General features: G+C 43.9%; 1 protein-coding gene across 2 annotated transcripts in view; it reads right to left on the bottom strand.

Moving 5' to 3' along the window:
* The window catches only part of MAPK7 (mitogen-activated protein kinase 7), a 517,088-nt gene extending 491,056 nt beyond the window's left edge, over positions 1-26,032 (bottom strand). Inside the window, exon 1 of one of the 2 annotated variants that reach the window (XM_069651868.1) lies at positions 25,953-26,032. In XM_069651868.1, coding sequence (XP_069507969.1) covers positions 25,953-26,012 — 60 coding nt within the window. In that variant the 5' untranslated portion in view covers positions 26,013-26,032. The remainder of the gene's footprint in view (positions 1-25,952) is intronic. The other variant, XM_069651869.1, reaches the window with a different exon arrangement.
* Positions 26,033-26,068: the final 36 nt, after the last annotated feature.

Below are 26,068 nucleotides of genomic sequence, written 5' to 3'. Positions count from 1 at the left end.
GACCCCGTGTCTCCAGGCAGGCCTCCCCTGAGGCAGGCCGCCCCCCTGCAATCCACATAAGTGTGTCTCCATTCAGCAGTCTTCCTGTGCCTTATCTGCACGCCCCAGGGCCATCCATCCCACCCCCCTCTATCAAAGGCGGTTCACACCCGGGGATGAGCGCTGGTATGGGGGGCTGTCCGGGGCGTGAAAGGCCAAGGTGCCAAACTACATGTACACTTCAAAAGGTGTCCCACGCCAAGGGACCATCGGTCACATGGCCTCCTCAGACCCCGTGTCTCCAGGCAGGCCTCCCCTGAGGCAGGCCGCCCCCTAATACCACGACATACATACGTCATTCATTCACAAACACACCCCAGTTTCTAATACTTTAAAAACCACTCGATATGTCTCATGAGAACATCTTTGTGCTTTGCAAGTCAACTCTTGAACGTGCTACCTGGGAACCACTGAGATCTATGCTAATCTGCTTGTCGTCGTGCTATCCGTGAACTCTGTGATCGACCGCTTCGAGCATAAACATCAGTGCGCTACCTGTGGCCATCCACCTATTCTCCCGCAACATACTGCTCTGCTTGCTGAACCCAACTGTTTGTTGGTCAAGGTAAGGCCATGTATCCTGGTTATATTTCGCAGATTTTTAAATTTCTATCTATTTTCCAGTAGAGTACAAAATAGTGCTATGTTCATTGGTCTCATTGGTATTGACTTCAGTTTCCATTGCTATGCTATCAATAGATCTATTTATTTTCATCTGTGACTATTGTGATTGAATTGCATCCTTCGGGGGTCCAGTCAATAATGTTAGCATGTTTCCTTCTCGTGCAAGACAGAACATCCAATGGACGAGTCACATGTTCAGATTTCAGTCACATCAATTATACATTTCTGCAACTTATGCAAATACTAAGCAGCACATAATGAACTGGTATAGTTCCTGCGACCAAAACAAACCTTGCATTGATCATTGTACGATTCATTTACTTTTGTATCAAATCTTTACTCTTGAAGATTGTATAATAATTTCGATATTTACTTTTCAGATTCATCAACAATGCCTGCCTGTTCGATTAGCGGTTGCCCTTCGAAGACCCATGCGAAATCTGAAGGAACTACAATGCATGTATTCCCGAAAACTGTTGATCGAATAAGAGAATGGGTCAGACATTGCGGATATCTACTGGATGAGCTGGAAAGTAGAGTCCAACAAGTCTTAGAGGACAAGAGGGGTGATCGATACCGCATCTGCAGCCGGCACTTTTCCTTGGACATGTACACAACTTCTTGGGTAACAAAGAAGAATAAACGGCGAACGACACGGAAATTGCGCGAAAACGCTATTCCCACTCTATTTGTCCACATTCCGCCACCGGTGAGTCAAGTGTCCGGATTTAGCTTTAGGCCTTGCGGTAGTGTGTAGCCGAATGGATTAATAGATATTGTAGGTGTTCTATCCCTTGTAATAATTTCGATATTGATATGAGTGTATACTTTTTTGAATAATGACATCAATATATTCTTTTTCGATTTCATAACCCACAAACGCAATGTATATATATATGGGGACAGGGAACTGTGCTGTATTGAGCATTTTTCAAGTATTCTGTCGGCTTACATGGCTATTTTTAATATTGGCATTTCATTATCAATCATTAATTGACCTTTACAACTTCTGGACTATCCCTTGAATCTGAAGCAAGAACATTCTACATCCTTGACGTGGTCGCAGTTATCAACCACTTCTAGCGCGTATCAGGTAATCTTACTAGGCTAATCCGCTACAGACTTGTTTTATGCATGTCAAGTAATAGTTTTATTCTATCGTGTAATTATTTTACAGAATGTTTGGTTACTGCTTTCCAATTAATATACACCTTAGTTATCGTCCACTGGTGTTTGTTTTCAGTTATAATTAGTGTTATCCATACTAATGCAAGTACTGTCTTTCAGGGAGATGCTGAAGCGTCCGCCACATCTACAACGTTTCTAGATGTTCCTCACCAGCAGGAGGTATGGATACTGACAGCTCCATCGAGCGTCATCATCGGAGCTGGAATTCTTGTCGTTTGATTGTTCTACACAATGTTTCATTCGTGGTTAGCCGTTGATATGTACCTGTGCTGTCGACCCCAGGTGTATTTTATGTTTTCGCAATTGTAATCCTCACTAATGCAAGTACTATGTTTCAGGCAGTTGGAGCGTCAACCCCTGCACTTCATGCAGAGCCTGACATTCAAGTATACGAATCGGCACAATAGCTTTCGAAAGTGCGCACTACATTTGCAACATCCATAGATATTCTTCAGCAGCACGAGGTATGGATAATGACAGCTCCATCATGCGTGATCGTATAACGTGATTCCATTTGCTATACTTTCTTCCCTATTAACGCAAGTGCTGTGTTTCAGGGAGACGACGGAGCTTCCACCACAATCACAACATCTCATTTAGATGATGCAGATGTAAAGGAATCGTTGAAATAAGTCGATGAAATGTGATCATATTTGGATTTTCCTTCATTCTTTTGGACAATGCATCATTTGCGGTTATCTCTTTATATGTACCTGTGCCGTCGACCCCAAGTGTGTGTTGTGTTTCCAATATTGAAAAGCATACTAATGCAAGTACTGTGTTTCAGGGAGATGCGGATGCCTCCTCTCCAATACAATCATTCATGGCAGTCCATGCAGAGCCAGAGGTATGGATACTGACAGTTCCATCGAAATAGATCATCACTGGTCGAATACTTGTCCTTTGATTGTTGCACACAATGTTTAAATCGTATTTGGCTATTGAGATGTACCTGTGTGTTCGTCCTCACGTGTGTTTTATGCTAACAATATTTTGATACATAGTAATGAAAGTACTATGTTTTAGGGAGACGATGGAGCCTCATTCCGTGCTGTCTATGCGGATACAGAAAATATAGTCGTTGCAGCGCAAGAGGAAGGGAGGACATGCGGAAACGAATCGGAGCTACAGCGTGCAGATGTTGAAGGTCGAGTCAAAAAAGTTGCAAAGAAAAAAAAAACAAAAAAAAAAAAAAGGTTAGTTACAAACAGTTCATAACTTTAAAAAAATGTTTGTGGTGGGGACTATTTTATGTTTTTTTCCAGTCAATTCTACTACTCTCCATCTTGTGTTTAAACTGAACATCCCTTTTCCAATATCTCCTCCAGTTACCCGTGGGTGTCAGAACTATACACACACAGACAGTGAAGCGAATGAGAGATGTGGCTTGCCAGACCGTGTACACTATGGAGGAACTATTAATTGAGGCGAGGCGTGTTCAGGCTCGAGATGCTCATGTCCAATGGCCAGAACATGAATTAACTGTGTTTGGAGACTACAGCAAAGTTGCATTGGACCATAGCTACAGTGCGACCGGACCACCACAAGATGATGTTATTGAATGTATTGAAGATAGCTCTGAAGTAGTTGCAGATCAATTTACAGAATCTACACCCGCCAAAAATTTACCACCAAAAGACCTGTCGACATTGTTGTGTTCTCCCATCAATGTTGAAGTAATAGATGTTGAAATGACAGAGAATGAACCAGCCGCAGCATCCATAGACGCATCAGAACTTGATATCAGCGATATTACTTTCCAATGTGTTGAAATCTCCACAACGTCAAAGGCCGAAACAACGTTGACGCAGGATAACAGTCTAATGAAAGAGAGCAAATACATTGTATTCGACAGTTGTTTGATGGAAATTATAAGTATGCTGAAATGTGTGCGTTCCATTAGAGGGAATGTATGTGGGAAGCCATTGATTAATGTGACTCGTCAAATAAAAGGCAGCAACGTCAAAATAAATGCCGCCTGTAGATTAAATCATAGGTTCTCATGGTCTGCAGAACCAATGTTGGGGAAAATGCCAGCAGGCAATCTACTGTGTGCAGCTGCATCACTTTTTAGTGGCTCCAATTTTAGAAAGTTAGAGGCTTTCTTTCAGTTTGTGGGACTCCATTTCATTTCTAAAGCGCTGTACTACACATACCAACGTGATTATCTGTTTCCGGCCATTAGTGATGCTTGGAAAATTGAACAATTGTCTCTAGCAAGTACATTCGAAGGCAAACGATTCAGGCTAGCCGGCGATGGACAGTGCGATAGCCCTGGATTTTCTGCCAAGTACTGCACCTACCACTTTCAGGACATGGATAGTAAGAAAATTGTGAGTTCAGAGGTCGTGCAGGTAACACAATGTACATCGTCAGTGGCCATGGAGAAACTAGGATTTATAAAATCAGTGGAATACACAAAAGGTAGCAGGCGCCCCTCTCTCGAAAGAACAAGGCATGATAACCTGTTCAGTGGTTATTAACCACATCGAGAGTTCGCAGCCATTGCTTTTTGCTCACTGTACCTTCACAGATGGGAAATATCCATTTTCATATCAGTCTTTGTCCCGCCCACAAGGGCAGTCCAGCACCGAAATGCTATATTGAAGTAGAGTACCATCAGCAACCCCATACCGTGTTTCAGCCTTGTTGGGCATCATCAGTGAGGTGAAGCTAAAATCAGTGGAACATCTACAATCAAGGGGGATGCACATCGACCTCATAGCCACGGATAGACACGTTTCAATTGCCAAGACAATGAGAGAGCAGTTCCCACATATTAAACATCAATTTGACGTATGGCATCTTGCTAAATCAATCAATAAGAAAATCTCGGCTGCAGGAAAAAAAAAGGTTTTGAAAGTATTTTGCAGAGGTCACATTCTATCACCAACCATCTTTGGTGGAGCTCAAAAACTTGTGAGGGGTCAGTGGAAATACTACTTGAAAAATGGCGGTCACTGATGCACCACTGTACCAACGTTCACCGCTGGACAGCAAATGAACATTTCCACCAATGTGAACATGGCCCTTTGTCCCCAGAGGAGGCTCGGAAGAAGAAGTGGTTGATTCCATCTTCACCGACACACAAAGCCATTGAGAAGATTGTTTGACAAAACTCTATCAAGAGATTTGAGAGGACTGACAGAATTCTGTCACACAGGAGATTTGGAGGTGTTCCACAATATGTGCCTAAAGTACAGGCCAAAGCGCTTGCATTTTAGCTTTCGGGGCATGAAACATCGCACTCTACTAGCGGTCTTGGCCCATAACAGCAATGTCGGACGTGAACAATCTAGGACAAGGGGTAAAGTAAGGATGCCTCGCTACACTAAGGTGTTTTCAAAACGAAGTAAGCAATGTGTGATCAAACCAGTCTATGATGAAATGCAGTTCGACTTTGTGAAAGGCCTTATTGTTGCTGTGTTAGAGAAGCACAGATATGGAATTTTGGACGTTTCTGTACAGAGCAGTGATCCATTGCCACCAAACATTGCGACTGTGCCATGCCGACCCGATGCACAGCTGATTGTGAAGTACAAATCCCGGTTTAAATAATTGCAATACGATTGTCTTTTTGTAAATAAATGTTATTGTACAGTGTACCTGTAAACCTAACCCCTAACTTCACCATCATGGTGGCGAACAAGCTGGGCGTCATCTTTGAATTCTCTCTATTCACCTCACATATGTGTATGTATGTATTTTTCTCATGTCTCATCTCATGTAAATGTAAATGCTGCGCACTGTTAACGGAGGGGAGGCTTGCGTATTGCAAATAATAAAACAAACAAACAAACAAACAATAAATCTCACTTTTAACTCAACTCCTGTGGTACTTTATACTTTCCCTGACCTTCCGCCAATAATTAAATGTCTCAATTTGGGCTGCAAAGCTCGCAGACAACGGTGACAAAATTGGGGCACTTAGAACGCGCCAGCCAAGCGGGCCGTGGCATTTGGGAGAGAAGTCAGTTCCCATTTGCAAATTGAGGCGCACTACATAGACGGATTCTAAACTTCAAGTTCTCATAGATGCTTATACTACGTGATGTTGCAAATAAAGAATGCGACGGACAGAGCCCAGATGAGGCCGACAAGTCGCAGTGGAAGTATAAGGGTCTATTGTTTTTTGACCTTGAGACAGGGTCCATGCCGAAAGAACTACATTTGAAGGGAGTGCGCAATAACGTAAGAGACGATAAGGCAGAAAATTCAGAAACTAGACCGAGTTTCAGTTTTAGGTCAGTATACGAAAAATCATTGTTAAGAGCACGGTCCGTTTTACAGACTGCATTACGAAGAGACACAATGGAAATTTCAAATATAATGTAAGTAAATCTTTACACGCTTTTATACCGGAATGAAGATTTAATGAATGGATGCATGAATAAATGAATGAATGAAGAGCTAGGAAAAGCAAGTAAAACTGTTCGTAGTGGGCACATGGGCATGCAGGTCCACTGGTCTCACCGATCTCGCTCCATGGCTCAGCCACTTTTCCCTGCACTACGGGACTGCCTCTGTATCCTTCAGCCCCTTCTCCCGGCATTTACCTTGCACTTGCCACCAGCTGGCCCTATTATTTAATTTGTATTCAACTAACCTTGTACAGCCCATCCCCATGCGCGATCAGAAAGACACCTGGCCTAGTAGGATCGTTGTCTGTCTGCCCTTGTTCCCCACCTGCCTCGTCACGCCTAGTAATACTTGAGTATAGGCGCGTTACAAATGCCATATCATATATCATATCATTCCTCACTCATGTACACTGTCCTTTATCATTGTGTGTTGGCCTCGATTTATCTCGTTACTTTTCGCATTGATTTTAGAGACGAACATACTCCATTGAACTACCCTTGCAAGCAAATAGTTTCTGATCGGCCGTAATAAATAAAATGAGTAATATTAATGAAGTTCGGCTAGCGAGACTAATTATCATTTTTTTGTTTTCATAACAGGTATTTGATCCCTTACTGCCACTGCCATCTGTTTGAGACACCGGCGGATGGATTCTTCAGCAGACACCTGCAGCTTCGTGTCAACAACTGGAGCACGATCACCATATTATGGGACGATCGCCAAGGGCCCACATGCCCTTACGCTGTACTAGTGGCTAGAAGCAACATAACAACATTTAGGCTGGACTAGTGCCCAGTTGATGGAACAGCCTTGCGGTTCACCGCGCTTCCAAAGTGATTCTTTTTACGAAAATGAACACCCTGTGTACCATAAAGGAACACTGCGTGACTCAAGATGAAACGGAACAGTTATTGCGGATACAGATAAAAGAAAATAAATGGCTTCCGGAGTTCATATGGCAATTGCTGAATATTCTCTAAACATTTAATGTCAAATAAATGTACTTTACCAAATGTATCGTGTTGCTGTTTCATTGTAAAGTACAGTTTCATATTCCGAATTGTGGCGCGCTGTGTTGTGAGTTGATCTGTGTTGGTTTCCGGGGTTCTGTGTGGAGTCGCGCAGAAGACGACTGGGCGCGTTTGCCTACGCAGCACAGTAACGTCACGGGGAGAGGCGGGTAATATGAATGTTTTGATAATGTCAGGCTCAGGGGCGGGGGAAATTGATTTAGTGCCGCAAAAGCAGGTCAGCCAGGGCGATCGGGGAAAAGATAGGATTATCAGAAAATGGCGGCTCCCTGGTGCTTGTTTTCGCGTGCGTTTAATGGACGAAAACTCGGGTAAGGTCCATAGGAAAGTTTTCTAAAATCGAGCCACTTAGGCTTAAAAAAACATGGCCGACCCGTTGGGACAATAACATTTTTTACTAGACCATGCCTTTAAGACAGTCAGTACTGGGAGACTTTGTTTCCCTTAGTCCTTTCCAATGTTGCAACTTTTCTGCAACATGTAACAAGTGTACAATGTACCTTCCAGTACAGTACACTTGGGTCTCTTAGTCATTTCCAAAGGCCCTAGATACTCTCAAAGGATTTTTTAGGAGATGCGCTGATGTGTAACGGACAGGGCTAGAGGCAGCTTATCTTTTCATGTATTTGTAACCCTTTCCTGCCAGGTAAACCGCGATTACCGCTGTTGGCACGAATAGGTGGCCTGGCTCCAAAATGGCCATCCCACGAGGTACTTTGCCCTGTCCTTTGGCCATCTTGCCCCTTTGACTTCCCCAGGTCAAGCCGACCCGGGTCAGTCCTTATTTGGGCATGCATTTTCCCGCAAAACACCAAGCTTTCGCGGGCTACTGCATGCCTTGGGCTGGGGTGTCTGTCCCCAATACACATCCTGGGTGCCAGAGAGTCTGGAGTGCTGTGAATGCCTGGGACCACTGTGGTCCGCGATTGGTCCACATATGGTATGCCTGTATATGAGCAGATCTCCCATTGGGTCCTCTTCGTTTTGGCGCCAAGCAGATTCTGGATAAGGGACGCCCCCAAACACCCATGCCATGTCGATCTCTCACTGACGAAGGATAGGATCCAAGTATCCTGAAGCTAAGATGCTGAGTCGAGTAACCACTGGTGACCCGCTGGAAGGTTTGACACCCTGAGCCCGCTGTCGTCCCGTGGGACCCCCTCTGCATCTGGTCGTCCTAGAAGGTCTGCGAAGATGCTTTGACCCATTGGAATAGTGGGACCAAATATTCTCGGCACCTTCATCAAACCCTGCAAGTAAGCCTTCTCGAAAGTGTCCCTGGGCCAACCAGTGGGCTGACCAGCTTACGCAGGACCTGTCTCTGCTGCCGTTTCGAGGAGGCCCTTTAAACTTGGTATATCGTTAGCTCTGTGTTCATGGCACCCTCACACCGAATTTAGTACAGTTGCCGTTCCCAGGTCTGAAGTGAGACGAGTGCGCCCGAACCAGAGCATACGCGGTTATTGTGTCGCCCAGCTGTGGTGACGACTTTGAAACTGGCCTGATTCATCCACCTGGAGCGGAGAAATCGCCACTGTCCCATTTGGGAATCATCGATGTATCTACACTGCTGAAAGCCGCAGAGCCGCCAAATTGCCGCACTTGAACCTACAACCGAAGTGGACTCGACTGCCGAAGTTTGGTCCAGAGTGCGCCGGGGGTCGGTGAGTAATCGCAACACTAGCCGGTGGCCCTTAGGGCCTCCATCCATTTTTATGCACGAGTGGCCCCTGAGGGCCCCTCTCATTTCCACTGCTAGTGCGAACTAGCAAACTATTACCAACTCTTGGAATCGACTCTGCCCTCAAGTGGAGACTGTCCTCGAATAGTGGGAACCTATTCTTCATCGCCTCACCAACCTTCCTGAGTTGCTACAGACCCTTGAAGAGACCCATTTGAACTACTGCGTGTGCTTGCATTGCATGTACATTTGAGCATTAGACTCCACTCTTCTTAGGGATTGGACTGCCCCTTAGTTAGGAGTGTGTTGGATGCAGAAGGGACTAAAGACTATTTGCACTGCCCGTTTCCTTCCCCTTTTAGGTTGTGGACCCATTTTGTGCATTAGCCCTTTAGACCCCATTGGTCTTGCATATATGTATTTAGATAGGATTGTGTTGCCTTAATAGGTATTACTGCGATTTGATTTGTGTGTTGAAACTCAAAGACCTCAAAATAAATGTATATGTATTTTTAATATATCTACACCTGACTGGGAGTGATTTGTAAGTGTCCTTTACTCTATGTGCTCATTGAGGTCTTTCAGTCACCCTCACCCATCCTGAGACCTAGTCTTGACCGCCGCCAAGCTACCTTGATTGGTCTGGCTTGTCCAGAAGGTTATCCTGTTCCAAGAAACTAGGCTAGCCTTCTGAACCTCTGCCCACCAGGTTAGAGTTCAGAAACCCATCTTAACACTCATCCTCTGGTTTCTGCTGAGGTTTTGGTTGCCCTAAATCTACCACCAATTTCAAAGCATGAACTTCAAACGAAATAAAAAAGAAAAATTACGGTTGGCGTATTCCTGTGCCTCTAAAGAAATGCTATACTAGGATAAATTATCTTTCCTGAAAGTGACTGAACTACAGGCCCTAGTGTTATTGAACACAGACCTGTGCATTGTGCCCATTTTACTGAACACCTTTCCCACACAATTCAAGAAAAATTGCCGTTCCCTTGTGGGGCGGACTGACAAATGTGCATTATAAATCACAGTAATCAAGATATTGTCCTCCTATCTGGGGGTCATTAAAGATAGTACAAAATGTTCATAGCTTTTGATGAGATGCACACTTGCTTTGAGTTTTGCCATTTGGTTAGAAAAAATAAAAACAATATGAAACGCTGCTAAACGTTACTAAAAACACCAGTATCTTAGCCCAAGCATTAAACATCACAAATGATCAAAATGTTCCAAAAAAGAAAATAACTTTACAGAAACAGAAGTATATAAGCATAGTGGGTTTAACGCTCCTTAAGTGAAATGGCATGGGTTCCAAGCCGATGAAAGGGGCCCTCAGTTCAAGAGTATGCAAGCATACGCTTGCATATGTAAATCCCACTTACAGCTCATAAGTCTGTCCAGCTCGTTGTCCTTCAGAATGAACATAGCGCAGGTTGCAAACAGGTTGAATAGGCCCCATGTCACCTGCTCCTTCAATGGCTAAAGCCTATGTCAGTTCCATATCCAATTCATAATATTAAAAAGAGATCATAAAACTGATAATTCTCCAGAAAGTGATGCGGGTGTGGGTTCCAAGACAAATAGAGGCCATTGATTCCCCATGCTTTATGTAACTAAAGTCTAGATAAGCCCCGTTTGAAAAAGAGTCCCCAAAAGCCGGGAACATTAATGCTGCATCGGCTTGGACAGGACCCTTCAATAAACATTCAATATCACCATTCCAGTATAATACAGCACTTCTAATATCCTCTGTTAACCTCAAATGTTTACTCGGCTGAGGCACAGACCAGAAGCATGAAAAAGAGGGCCGTCAGCAGAGCGTATTTCGACACCATGCAGTATAGGGTAAAGCCAACTGCAGCACAGTGTAATGCCTTTCACCAGTCAGGAGTCGCAGTAAATGTGGTTCGGAGTGTTTTCGCAGCACCTATATTTCTGCCTTCGCTGTACAGCCTCTCTGCTGATTGCCACCAGGCTGCCCGACCTCTCCTCATTAGATTTAGGAGCTTAATGTTACATCCAGGGTAGTGTTCGCAATGTGATGAACGGGTCTCCATTATGAATAATACAGGGTGCTCCTAGTGCTGACGCCAAGTAATGTGTTGCTGGCAGACTGCCCCACTTAAGAACTGAGGAAAACGGGTGTATTCACCCCCATTCAACCACATTCCCCCTCTTCAATTGAGCCTTTATTCACCCATACAATCATAGTAACCCAAGTTCTCCATTGGATATTTTCCCACTCATTCATCCATATGTCCACTCGCCCAACCACATTCATCCACCCAGATAAACATATTCAACAACTCATCCATCCAACCATAGAACTATACTTGCCTACTCGTATATCCACCAACACAACCATGTTAAACCACTCACACTTTTATTTAAAAAAAAGCCAGACCTAGTCTACTGACTTTGCAGATTTTGGTTTGAAGTCTGGTTGTGTTGTGGAGATGGAAGTACACCAAAAGATAAACATCTAGGTAGCAGCAGGAGCCCAGAGTGATAGATGAAAGGCGTGCACCTAATTAGCACTGATATTTCCGCGTTGCATGCTGTGCAGACTTAGCATAATGTGAGACAGAAGGTTTCAGTTTAATACATAAAATGGAGAAGACCTAAATTTAATTTCTGACGGTAATGCGTCCAAATATGTGTGTGATTTTTTTTTTTTTAAGCATGTGACGAAATACTGGGACAAGGTAACTGTGATTGGGTGCTTTACGAGAAAATCCAGAACTTGTTAAAAAGAAAGTGAAGTTACAAGTAGGTTATTTATCAAGCGTAAAAGCAATAAAGTAAAACCAGTTTCAAGATGCCAAATTAAAACAAAATACTAACAATATTAACAACATAAAATTGCACCAAAGAATACATTAACTAACAGGATTCAATGTTTATGGTACTTTAAGAGACCTGAAATATTGTGTCAGGCGATGTTTCAAGCCATTTTGTGTAGTGCTGTTCCTAATATCAATTGGTAGGTTATTTCACAAGCTACAGCCGAGAAGACTGCAAAACACTTGTCCACCCAAGGATGTTTTGTGGAGTTTTCCCACCACAAGCAGATTTTTAGCACTAGATCTGAGCGAACGAGTTGGCTGATAGGCTTATAGGATAATCAGGTGTGATTCGATCTCTATTTTCCAGATTTGAGTGAGGGCCAGTCCCTTGATCATATCCTCAATCTGCAGCCAGCCAAGCTCTTGAGGCGTTGGGAGATGTGGTCATTATTTTCCATGCCAAAACTGGTGCCAAAATAGTGGGACTTGCTCTAGAAGATAGGTGCTACCAAAAATCCAACATTATGAAAAAAGTATTATATACAAAATATTCTAAGTTGGAAAAATATCATGAAATCTTACCATTGTGTCTCCTAAACGTTTCATCTGTTTTTTTGAGATTTCGGTTTAGTTTGGTTTGCACTTTAGACAAACTGGGGTCATATTGAGGAATACATAAGGACATGAGAACATGTAGAAATGGACCAGTCACAGAAACACTAAACATGTATTCATAGAATCCGACTAGGTTTCTTTTAAGACTACAATACTTGGGCAAATTCGTTCATAATCATTACTCACTAAATTCAGAAGGTTTTTGGTTAAGTTTATTATAAGGTTCACAGATCTCCCTGATAGTTGCTTGATAAAAGTTATTGTTATAATGCATGAGGAAAACAAAAAAAATAAATTTAAAAAAAAAAAATCGAACTAATTCTTATGAGATGTTTAAGGAATAGCAGTTTTGAATGATTAATTTAAGTGCGGACTCATTTTTAATATTTTCAATGCGATTGTATTATGGATTTGAATGACATTGTTTAATTATTAAAATTGTTTGTAATAACACTATATAACACACAAAAAAGAAGTGTGAGCTCTCGTTGCAACAATAAAGATTACTTGATGGGATAACTAAATATAGACACCTTACATGAGCAATTACATTATGGAAAGACGTGTTCTGCTTTATAGGACCATATAATAAACGTTGCTTGTGGCCCTGCGTACATAACATCCAATTGTCACAGCTTTGGTCAGGAGAAGAGGGGTTCAACATTTCAAGGCAGATCAAAAATATTTTTTCATCGAAAAATGTACTGGAACACACCAATGTTTTGAATAGTCAAAATACAAAACTGAAACGAAACTTGAAGGTAAAGAGGTATTTTCACTTCCACTCATGACAGTTGAATTGCTGAATGATGTTTCAGTCTCACTGTAATTTTCAAAGAATCTGCAGCAATGGGACATAATAAAAATAAAATGCATTCTAGGACTTGTAGTCTTGGATCACTAACTGGAGGGATTGGATTCAAGTATCTGTCACCGTAATCTAAGGCCCTTGACCAGTAAGCAGAAAGTGCACATTATTGCTTCACAGAAAGGGTCTAGACCCACTGGTCTAAAAGGATGACTTTAGAGACCATCCTGGGGTCATCTGATGATCATCAAACTACACTTGAAGTCATTCCCACATCATCAGACGTCATCACGCTGTTAAAGTCATCAGCAAATATCTCAGAATGGTGGGTGATTATTTGGGGATGAGCTTAGGATGATTTAATGAATATGCTAACATCATCCCCATTTTAGAAAACTCTTTGTTCCTAATGCTTTTAGGATGACCTACTGATCACTTCAAGAGATTGCACGTTTGTACCTGTTGATTTGGGGATGATTCTGGGATGACCTGCTGATTACTTCAAGAGCATTGCCATGAAACAGGTTTGTTCTTGATGATTTGGGGATGACTTACTGATTACTTCAGAACAGTAAGTTTGTAGGATGATATGCAGACCAATACAGATTGTCAGTCTGCTTTTGCTTAGTTGCACTTATGCTGAATGATCCCCCACCATGGCAAGGGTACAGCTTGAGTCTATGTTGGGCCAAAGTGGAAGCCAGAGGCCTAAACATAGCATACACCCGTGAGAATCCTTTGCCATCCCAGTCAAAAGCAGGCACCCATCACCCTCACAAGCCCCAATGTGGCATGGATAAAGCCTGAGACTATGTTGGGCCAAAGTGGAAGAAAGAGGCCTAAACATAGCATGCACCCACTGGGTGAGAATCCTTTGCCATCCCAGTCAAAAGCAGGAACCCAGCACACTCACAATGAATACATTTCCATGCTGACGTGCTAGGTACGAATTGGTGTAGTCCCACTGTGTGAGAGTACACAACACTTATCTGCTTGGTATTAGGTAAGCCCACCTTTTGGTATAGGTCTGAACTACACAGGTTGGCCGTGTGACTGAGAAGCCAGGCCTATCTCAAGAGGGATAACTGTGAGCTGTAGAGCTGTACAAATGAAATCTGTAAATACAAGTAGCCAAGTAACACTTACACTAAAGGTTTCAGGTATAAATAGTTGTTTATTTAATTAACATACATTTTTAAATAAGCGTTCTTTAGAAAGGCAATTCATGTAACAATGTAAATATACTTTAAAATTACTTTTCAGAATCAGAGCAAGTTAGTGGATAATCTTTGAATATGCTTCATACACAATTGCTACACCGTGGCGTGACTTCAATCACAAGGACAGTAATGGCATTTATGTATCACACTAGGTTGCAGAAAGGAAAGGTTTAAGGAAGGAAAAAGGTTAAACAGGTTCTATACACGTCGATATATCAAAACACGGAAAGCATTTCAATCACTTCTGGGAAAGCACGGGGTTATGAGTTCGTCGCTGGCGAGTGATCGTACAAAGTTGCCAGTGCCGCTTCCACCAGCTCTTCTCCATTGCTATTGTTTGTGGGAGGACCCACAAAACACTTGAACTTTCCGTGGAGCGGGACGCGGATTAGGAAGCCGAGTAGAGCAGTCCTGCAGTCAGCAGGTGGCTGAGGTGGCAAGGGCGCCATGGACGAGGCGCAGCCTTCGAGCCCTGTATCCCCATTCTCTCCTGACAGTGAGCTGAAACGCTGCCTACGGAGCAACGTTATCCCTCCAACACGTCCTGAGAAAACAGCTTTAGCCTCTCCGGTGAAGAGAGGTAAGAACAAGAACAACGTACCTGCTGGAGGAGCGTATTCGGCTCGTCTGAGGAATACGAGCTCCCAACACACTCCGCTCCCGTCGTTGCACCCTTCTTTTTTCAACCCGGAAGTATCCTCGTCTGCGAGGAGCTCGAAAAACACATGCATCCCGGCAACTTTTTCTCCAGGAAGGATTTGGCCACATCCAAATGTCTACGGCAGCTGGAGACTGTCCCGGTTCAACCGGGGAGCCAGCCAAACATCTAGGGAACTTACCGCAAGTTGGTGAACTCTCGTGCACGCTATCCGTCTCTGCAGCAGCCGCGTTCATTGCAGCGACTGCGTCTGTGTGTAGCCAGGGCCGGAGTCCCGCTTCGGCGAGAGGAATTAACGCTGAGGCCGTCGGAGGATGACCTGGGGGGGCCTTTCTCTGGCCCAGCTTGACACCACAGGCTGCACAGACACAGTCGGGTCGCCAATGCTCAAACCCACTGCAAATGGAAACATAAATGACAGCCGACACGATCCTGGCCACAGTTCTGACAGTTCAGAACGGCCCGGCACTGCCCAACAATAATCCAGGCAAAGGCTATGATACACGCCGAACCTCTACCTGTTGGCGGCCTGCCCGCCTTGGACGGAATCACCAGCGCACGGGGGGGTCCATGGCCTCCTATCAATGACTTGGAAAGCGCTGGCCCTACATTGGCCACCCCGCCTCCTCAAGCTACCCTAAAGAACGCTGTCATCACGGAATCTGGTGACCCTTCAAGTCCGGCTCAAGAGACCTTCCCACAAAATGGACACATTTCCTCCCTTCCATAATTTATATTAATTATTAAATATTAATAATATAAACAAAACCGGAAAAACAAAAAGGGGGAAAGGCCAGTGATAACCAACTATTAAGAGCCGACACAGGCAGTAAAGCCAAAGGAAAAAAACTCTATACCAGTAGATGGCAGAAAACACAATCAGAATTCAGGCAAGAAAAACGACACAGGGAAACAAGCCCTCTCAAACCCATCGATTTCGAGTGCTCTCTTCAACCTCTTTAAAAAACAACAATGTAAACATAAACTAAACGTTGAGTCTTAACTCTCAGACGCAGACATTTTGGAGGTGCTGGAAAAAACATTCCCAGCACCAAAGCTAAGAAAAACAGACAATTCAAACATTACGCCTCCCACACCAGTTCCTATCCAAACATCCAACACAACGCCATGCGTCTTGCCAGCAAGTGTCTCGCCAGGTCCTGAACAGATACCCAAGCTCATACAACCAAAAACTCAAGATCAGTTATCGAGCCAAAAATGTCAACATTGTCTTCTGATACCACAAATGTTGAAGCTATCGAAGAAGCAACACGGTCTCTCAGAGAGCAAATCAACAAACCAATGGCCACTCCAATACAACAAATTGTGGAACAGCAACGTCAAGAGATCATTGCGGGGCATTTAATGATCCCCCAACCGTGGGCAAACATCCATTTACAAAGACCACCGAGGCAGCAAATCATTGACACTCCATCCAGCCAGTGTGAGCTCAAGCTCAAGCAGCAACGAACAGCCCTTGACGCCAACAAGGTTAAAGGCAGTTCAACAGAAGGCACTCCCAGTGGAAACTTGATCCATCTTTCCCGATTCAACAATGGACCTAAGAGATGCTCCAGTGAAAAACAGACGATATAGGGACCTTTCAGGTGATCCTCATAAAGGGTCGCCCAAAAAGAAGCCTCACATGACAACAAACATGACAACCATCACCATAGCTGTGACACCATTCTGTAAATTATATGAAGCTATTAACGATGCCACAAAAGACAACACCTCGATCCTAGCAACAATCCAGTCTAAACTCATCTTTATGGAGGGGTACATGACAGCTGCAGAAGCAAAACAGGGCATCGTCCAGGCCAATTGAGAAGCAAAGCTGGCTTGCTTAGAACTAAAACAGAGCAACGACATCCAAACTATTCAAGTACAAACAATGAAATCAGAGAAGGCTTCCCAGACTGATGAGGCAGCGTGGCTCCAATCCTTAACAAATTAGTCACCAACAGCGCGAGGTCATTACAACATCCACTAGCCCCACGAAAAAGAATGCAGGGTCTAGTCACGTAAAGAAACAAAACCTAGTCTTACAGCTGGCAGGCGCAAAGCAAACAGCCACCGCTAAAGTAAAGCCTGCAGGTCCAAACAAACAGGATGACAAAGAGGAATCAATATTGCCCAAAAAAAAACTGCAAGTAAACAAACCAGAAGAGGCACCAGTGTTTTTTTACCTCAGTAAATCACCTCGATCACTGGCTGAATTTCAGGCATCAAGTAGCCTGATGGATTTATTGCAACATTTACACTCAGATGAATCTTCTACCAGCTCCCAGGCTCAGAGTAGCCCGAAGACAACCATGGCCGTCAGCAACAACACTCACACAGAGACTCAGGTGTCCCCAGCTGTGAACAAAACTCAGCTGCTTGTCGGGTCACCCACCAAAAAGTGACAGAAAATCAGCAAGAAAAAAAACACGCCCAGAGGACATTGATCCATGAAGAAGAATCGCCATGTATAGGCAGTCCCTCCACTTACGACAAAGTGCCATCCAAAAGGCCGCGGCATAACCTGCCACATGAAAAACTAACGGACAAACAGCATACAGACCACTCTATTAGCACTGAAAAAACCCCTAGGGGAGACAAGTCTTCAAACTGGAACAAGTATCAAGCAGATCTGCCTACATGATACTAAACAGAAAAACGGTGCTGAAAACTCTGAACAAAAACCGAGTCTTTGAGATCACTAAAAAGAAGACTTTCGCTTGATTGAGCACTAACATAGGGATTAAAAAGCTAAGGCATTTCTCCACATACAGTCTCGGGCCCTGCAAGTAATCCCTGTGGAAGCCTACAACGATCTTAAGCAAGCTGGCTTTTTATTAACGGAACTTGGAAACCCTCAGACCGAATCACGAAAAGGACGTCATGAAGAAGGGTGGGCCCATAAAACCCATTACATCTCCAAAACCCAAGACCTCTAAAATAATAGACATGGCAGAAAGGATTCCGTCAGAGAACCCCATCACCCAAGACCTTACATGGTTCATTCAGAAAGGCGCTTCTCTTCCAACAGCAACGACACTCGGGGGAAGGCTTCATCAAGGCTTGTCACACAAGGATACGACAAAACAGACCATCATTCTAGTTCACTAGACGATGTACCATCAATAGGAAAGTCAAATGGTCACATCTCCCGAACCAGGGCAAAACCCCATGAGCAAAGAGAAACCAGATCTCCGAAAGGACCATGGCAATGGCTAAAGGCAGTGGCAAAAGGGACGTCTCGCAGACAGCAACCACAATTGGTGTCGAACTGGACTTTGGCCCCACTACCACCAGACCAAGAAGAAACTGTGACAAATACTCTGTCAATGGCCTCATGGAATACTCTAGGCCACACGCCCCTTACCAACCCAAGCAACGAGGACCTGGGGGGGAGGGGGGCACGATATCTTATGCCTCCAGGAAACCTGGGTAACAGAGAAACCCACCTTGGATGGATACGCGATCGAACTTTCTGCGGCCACACGGGGCATATTCAGATGCCCGTCCTCAAGCCTCCTTCTCGCAACATGACTTGGCTCTGGTATAAGGGTTTCTAAAAAACTAATAGAGTCATATGGGATGCTTGCGGTCCTAACCACATGGACGCACCAGGACACAAGGACTAGAACATCGCGTACGTCCCAATTAGCCATCATAAATCTCTATTGCAATCCCCAGAAAACTTCAACTACAATCTTCTGCAACCAAGAAGCAGACGCCATTGATAATATACGAGTGGATCAAAACACAACTCATAATCATATGTGGAGATCTGAATGCAAAATGTGATCCTGGAAACACTGATCTGCCTAAATCTAATCATAAATTCTCGACGGAAGAAAGAGGAACCGCATGGATGTCCTTGATGAACTCACAGAACTTCCACAACGTGGCATGGCTGAAGCCCTGGGAAAAGATCGTCCCAACGTGGGAGCGCGAAAACTCCAAGGCAACTCTTGACTATTTTTTTGTATCACATAGCCTACTGTCACTTATTGAATCTTTTGAAGTAACCCGGACCACAGAAAGCGATCATAACCTGCTCTCTATGACGTGGACGTCGGCACATCCAGAGGGCAAACTATTTCTTCCATCATTGGAGTCAAACAACCAGCAAACCAGACTCCGGCTGACCACTGCCAACATCAGGACCATCACAGACAAATATGAAAGAAACTTCATAAACAAAAAGAACAACCAGACTACCTCACTTTTCTATTAAAATACAAGGTGGAACCAAAGGGAAGCAAAGCAACAAGTAGAAAGCATAATCATGAGTATGATCGAACTCTGGTGGAAAGAAGAAAGCGCCTGAAGCAAGCGAAAAGAAAAGCAAAAATCGAGAATTCTGAACACTCTTGGCTAAAATGGCAACTTGAAGTAAACAGCTACAAATCATGGTTACACAACCATAGATGTTCAATGTATCAAAATGACGCAGAGATCATGTTGAGAACACTAAGCACCAAAAAGTCTAGTGACTTTTGGGCACTCATCAAGAATACAGGCAAGATGCAAGAAAACCAATTGGCCAACTCAGTCACTGAAGAAAACTGGATTAACTTTTTTGAAAAGTTATTCACAGCCCCCCAGGCTCAGACTCCACCACCAACACACAAGAGCAGCAGCCCGTGGATCAACTTAGCCGCAGAGGACGACATCAGGGACGTTATTAAATGTCTAAAATCCTCCAGAGCCCCAGGTCCAGATGGTCTTTCCAACATTGACCTCAAGCAAAACCTGGACGAATGGACAATATTTATCAGTATCTTATTCCAGCACTGCAGTTCATCAAAAGCAATCCCGATTTCTTGGTCCCATTCAGCAATAGTCCCACTGTTCAAACATGGCAACAGAGAAGAGCCAATGAACTATCGGCCAATAGCATTATTGGAAAAATCTTTGCAACACTACTACTCACGCATTTCCAATCCTGGGTAAAATCATCGTCAGTAAATTATACATTCCAGTTGGGCTTCTGAAAAAACGGTGGAACATCTGTAAACATCCTGATGTTGAATCTAATCAAATCTAAAGTCAAGCAGGGGGTCCCAACAGTGTTTCTGGCCTTCGTAGACCTTTCACAGGCCTTTGACAGAGTGGACAGGCGTATTCTTTGGTCTAAACTGAAAAACTGGAAGTGCCCGAGCGAAATATTAGACCCAATTATGGCACTTTATACCGCAACCAAACTTCGGGTGCGACTGAACAACCAAGGCCTGTTGTTAAAAGAGATTCCTTCAGAGCGCGGGGTTAAACAGGGCTGCCCGTTAGCCCCGGCCCTCTTCATTAGCTTCTTGGGCGACTTCAAGGATACAGAACCATCAATTCGAGCTTTCCCTCCAAAAATAGGAAACACCAATGTGTCCCGTTTACTTTACGCTGATGATCTAATCTTGTTAGACCAGACTGAAGTTGGCTTACAGCGACAACTCACAAGCCTGGTGCAGTACATGGGTACAAACAACCTAGAAATTAAACTAAAAACCAAAATCACGATCCCCGAAAAAGGTCATTCGAACAGTAGACGCAACAGAGGATGGTATCTGGAAAACACCAAGATCGAAGTGGTCACACATTTCAAATACCTGGGCGTGACAATCGATAGCTCAGCGCATTAGTCAACAATGCAGAAGTCTTTGTGGGGAAAAACTAGGAACCTTGCGGCTCGGATGAAAGCAATTGACAAACAATATGGGAAATTCTCATTTGTTCCCGTTATTCAATTCTACGAAGGCAAAGTCGTTCCAGCCATAACTTATGGGATGGGAGCAACACTTACCATGCCAGACACAATCTGGTCTAAATTGGAAGGGCTGCTGTGGAGATCAGTCCTTGGTCTTCCAAACTCAGTCTCAATCTCAAGCATCAGGCGTGACCTGGGTCTGTTGTCCTTACTATCAACAATTGAACAGAGTGCTATGCAACTCTTTAGAAAAACTCTTCTTCCGGACACACTCTCAATCTGCAAGATCATTGCAACAGAGCTTACCATCGGGCACACCAATATTCTAAACACCTGGGCCAAGAAACAGCAAGCAAAATTAGAAGAATTGGCATGCACCGAAGATGACCTTGTAAGGAACCCCCAGAGAAAAAATATAAAATGGAACTACAGGACTGGATCAACACAGTTGATAAAGCCCAGGCGAACAAATTAACAAAGCATCTGCCGTCCAGCTTCAACAAGCTCAATGTTCCATTGCCATACTGTATCAAATTCCCAGACAAAGGCCTCATGAAGATCTTTTTAAGAGCATGCTTGAATATACTTCCTACGTGCGAAATTCTCTCCATCAGACTTCAGTCTAGGTCTAAGGAATGCAGATTATGTGCTACACCAGACAAGTCTGAAAATCTAAGACACTTGCTGATGCACTGCCCAGCACTGAATCTGGAAAGGGCAGCCTACTTGTCACCCCTTGGGATGGACTCCTCGATCTTGGAAGGTGATGTCTGGTGGAACAGATTACTGTCTGGAGAAAACATCAAATGGACCAATACTGCAGCAAAACTATTTGACATCACTTTAAAAAAAAATCAACTCTCACGCTGAATATGTGACCTGATGATCGTCAAGCGCATGCAACTCTCTGTCTATACAGAATCATAACGAATAGTTCTTCCTTGTAAAAATCAATGTGATTATACACAAGTAATTAAAAAAAATAAAAAATAAAAATAAACAGGTTCTCAGTATATGTGAGGACAACTAAATCTTCCAATGAAATCTAGACAAGCCTTTCCCAGCAGTAACAGTCTAAAACAAGTTACTACATATGAGGGACAAACCATATCAAAATCAGTGGGCTAGAAGAGTCTGCAGGGAGCCAGGACAGCCAAAACCAATTTGAAACAGTCTTTGGAGCGGAGGTACTTCTTAGAATCAAAAGGCTTGCACAAAGTTAGAGAGTTTGTTAGAAAATCACTTGTAGGGTCACAAGCTGTGAAAACAGAGTTGGAATCAACTCTAAAAGTAAGCCACTGCAATTCCCAACTGAGAAAAGCAAGGCTACAAGACTGTGCGGTAAGTACCCTAAGTCTAAACAGTACCACTGGTTTGAAGAAGAGTGGTCCAGCTGGCTTCTGTCCTGCTACAGCGTTACAGACCCTGTGTTCCTGAGCCTCAGTTGTGGGGACAAGAGGGAGGACATCCGTAGGGCTCCAGCGGTGGTACTTCGGAGGAGGTCATTGGCAGCTACGGGCTCTTTACGGTTTCAGCGCTTAGTAAACAGCACTGTTGCTGATCTGTGGTACCGGTTGGGCTTCCTTCACTCCTTGGGTCTGGTGAGGGGACTCTAGCTATGGTCGTCCCGCTTCTGTAGGGTCCTTAGGAGACTCCTGGAGCTTCTAGCCAGATTTCAGACGTTTCACTTGACTACGGATTACTCGACCCAAGGCACTTGGTTCTTGCGGCAATGAAGAAGTACAGCCAGACAGGGAAGATGGTCCAGTGGAGTTCATCTCTGCGTTAGTTGGTCCCACTAACCCAGGGGGAGAAGTCGTCCATTCCGAAGCTTCTCTGTCTGAAAAGGGAGTTTCAGCACAGCAGCAGGGCTTCACCAGGCAACTCAAAGGTCCAGGAGGATGCAGCAAGCTTCGTTCACGGTTTCTTCGTCGGGCGTTTCTCCCAGTGGTCGACTCTGCCTCTAGTCCCAAAACCCTCTCTTTTTAAGCAGATTTCTCCCATTCATGCACAGCCTAGGCTGTCAATGACACATCAGGGTCACTGTCCTGAAAGGACAGCCAGCCAGCCAGCCATTCAGGACTGGTTGCATTTAGGCATTCCTAGAGACAAAAGGACAGGGGAGTTTCAGGACCCTCACTCACATCCTGTCCTTCCAGACACACTGGAAACAGAGGCGGGCCTTAGGGCTGAAGTGCGCTAAAGGCAAGACAAACAAAGTGCTCCAATCTGCTCGACTCGCAGAGTAAAACCCAAGAAAGACCTCACAAACAGAAAATTGCAAAAAAAGAAGACAGGGGCCGTTTTTATAAAATGGTCACCCCTGGGTGCTATACTGCAGCTGAGGGTTCAGCCTGCTGTAGAAAACCACAATGGTAGGAAAAATTAAACCACTGCCACTAGCCATTTAAAAGTAGGGAGGGCAACATACAAATGTTAGATGAGAATGTAGGATAAGGAGCTACTAGGCAACCCCCCAGCACTCCACTTAAGATGATGTGTGCTGGACCCACAAAGAGAAAAGGTAAGCAAAGTCAATTTCACTTTACTATTCTTGGGAACAGTAGTTTACACAAGAAAAAGGTATTTTAAACCTTATGAGAAATCTAAAGGATTTCTCAGTGACACTGCACTGAAGGTGCTGTGTGTCCCCATACAAAAAGTAAATGCATATGGAGTTTGTCAGACTCCCAAAACAGTGAAAACACATAATCCAAAGGTCAAAACACATGAGGCAGTGGGAAAAGGGTCTCACTCACTCCAGGGTTAAAATTAAAAAGTCCTACAGTCCAGCAAAAGAGCTGGGGGTCTCTAAGGTTGAAGGGAATTGGCACAGAAATGAGAATTCTCCCCAACATCACTGCACCAATATATGGCAGTATTCACATACACCCCTTAACACATTATTCATGTTTGCTTTGGGCAAATTCCAATAATCAACAACCATAACGAAAAGTACCTCCAGGATAAAAAAAAAAATAAAAAAAAAATTTAAAAAAGAAAAAGGATCCAAAAAGGAATGAAGCAATAAACAAACGGAACCACAAAGTCCCATCAACTGAGGTCTCAGCTACCCACAACCTAGCAAATACAAGCAACAAGAAACCACAAACAGCAAAGACTAAACCCAAAAGACCATGAAAAACACCAATCGAAAGAGGACGTCCTCTAAGGAACACAACCCATGCATCATGCCTCGTCACAAGAAAGACAAAGTCAGAAAAGACAACTGAAATAATAAGAAATCCCAAACCACTTGGGAAGGCACGGACCAGCATGATCCCACAACCCAAAAAAAAAACTCGACAAACATCTGAGATGGCCCAAGGAGACATACAAATAACAGAGCAAAGAGACTACAATGCTCGCTACCTGTCCACATACGACAACGTGGTAAACAAAAACAGCACAGCAACAACGAACCGACAGCCAACAAGCTTCACGAATACAGACCCAACCAGGACACAAACGGATGACAACTAATAAACCATCACAACCCAGTCTCCACCATGGACAATACCCCAACCAGAACAAACCAATTGGAAACCATCACAGTCACTCTACACCCCCTATATCACCAAGGCTGGAACAACAGAGGGGTAGCTACCCTATTTACCACCCCGAAACAAACCAACCCCACCATAAACCTTATCGGTCTACTCGACTAAGAGACTGACCAACAAAGAACCCCCCACCAAAACACTCAACCGGGAAAAACCCACCTGGAACGGAAACCTAACCAACAACACACTGGTCGGAACAAACAATACTAACAACACAAAAGGTAAATCCAGCAAACTACACTGCAGCCTCCTCAACATTAGATCCATGGCAAACCACTCAACATGACCTCCTAAGCGAAGGAGGCACAGACGTGCTCTTCCTTACTGAAACCTGGCTATCAGATAACTATAAAGCCATCGCGAACAATTATAAATTAATCCACTCCAACAGAGAAAACCGAAGAGGAGGTAGAATCGCAATTATACACAAAAAAACACACCTGAACATCTCGAATCATCACAACCAACGCCGAAGACTAGGAATCCCTCCAAATCAAGATAGAACTCAACGACCAATCCAACATAGTATTCCTACTGATCTACAAACCATTTTCTTACAACAAAACTAGCGGACGAGGCCACCATGCTATCAAGCCACCACGACAACCTAGGTGAAAGAGATCCCACTGATACAAACATAGATACAACAGAAGACACACTCAACAATTGGATCACCAAGGCCATTAACCAATTAGCACCAGCTAAAACATTCAAAGCAACACCAAAAAAAACTGGCAGCAAAATGGTTCACAGAAGAACTGAAAAAACGCCCCAAAAAAAAAAACTGCTAAATGGAAACAAAATGGAGAGAACAATACACCAGACAAGACTGAATAAAATACCAAAGACAACTCAAACTGTACAAAGCAACAGTTCTCAAAGCAAAAAAAACACTACTATGCCACAGAATCGGAAAACAATTCACAGAAAGAACTCCCTACACACAGACACTTACACCAGAGCAGGGTGTGTGCAGTAGCTGCACAGCAGTTACTGCCTCTGCAGGCTTATATAGCCGGTCAAGTGGCACAGCGAGTAGAGCGCTCGCTTTGACATCGGTGCAGAGTCTGCTAACGCAGGTTCGAATCCGGCGGGGCCAAACTCAGCCTTTCATCCTTCCGAGGTTGATAAATGAGCACCACACACCGTGGGTAATAATAAGCAGCACTCAGATACCGGAGGGTTCGTAGCGCTATATAAATGCCAAATTATTATTATTATTATTATAAGTAGACACACCAGAGCAGGGTCTGTGTAGCAGCTGTACAGCAGTTACTGTCTCTGCAAGCTTTAGCCGGCGCATAATATATATATATAGTCACTTACACCAGAGCAGGGTCTGTGTAGCAGCTGTACAGCAGTTACTGCGTCTGCGAGCATTGCAGAGCCTGAACCCTAGCGTAAATGAGCTTCGGAGCAGCTATTGTGTCTATAATACCAACAACAGGCTGCCCCGTGTAATTTCAAAACCAGATGTTTAGAAAATCACGTACTTACAATATTTAATTTCAACAAGTGATAAGTACAATACAAGGAATTACAGCTTCAACGTGCATTCCTAGAGGTTGCAAAAGGGCTCCTCTTCACAATATAACAACAAAGGAGTGAAAATGTCTAAGTTGATGGATGCTAAAAGAAATGCATATAAAATTCACTAAAAGAGCTGGATCGCATGCACTCACCTGATGCTGCCTGGAAACTGGACATGCGCGTTTCGTAAAGGGTAGTTTTCTAGTTCCCATTTGAGAAACGGACCCTAGCAACGCTCGCCTCAACTTTATCACGTGGGCTGCTCTGC

Source organism: Ambystoma mexicanum, chromosome 3p (assembly GCF_040938575.1).
Source record: "Ambystoma mexicanum isolate Mex_15411 chromosome 3p, UKY_AmexF1_1, whole genome shotgun sequence".
NCBI lineage: Eukaryota > Metazoa > Chordata > Amphibia > Caudata > Ambystomatidae > Ambystoma > Ambystoma mexicanum.
The sequence above is the reverse complement of the archived record's forward strand: the minus strand, read 5'-3'. Positions and strand labels throughout refer to the sequence as shown.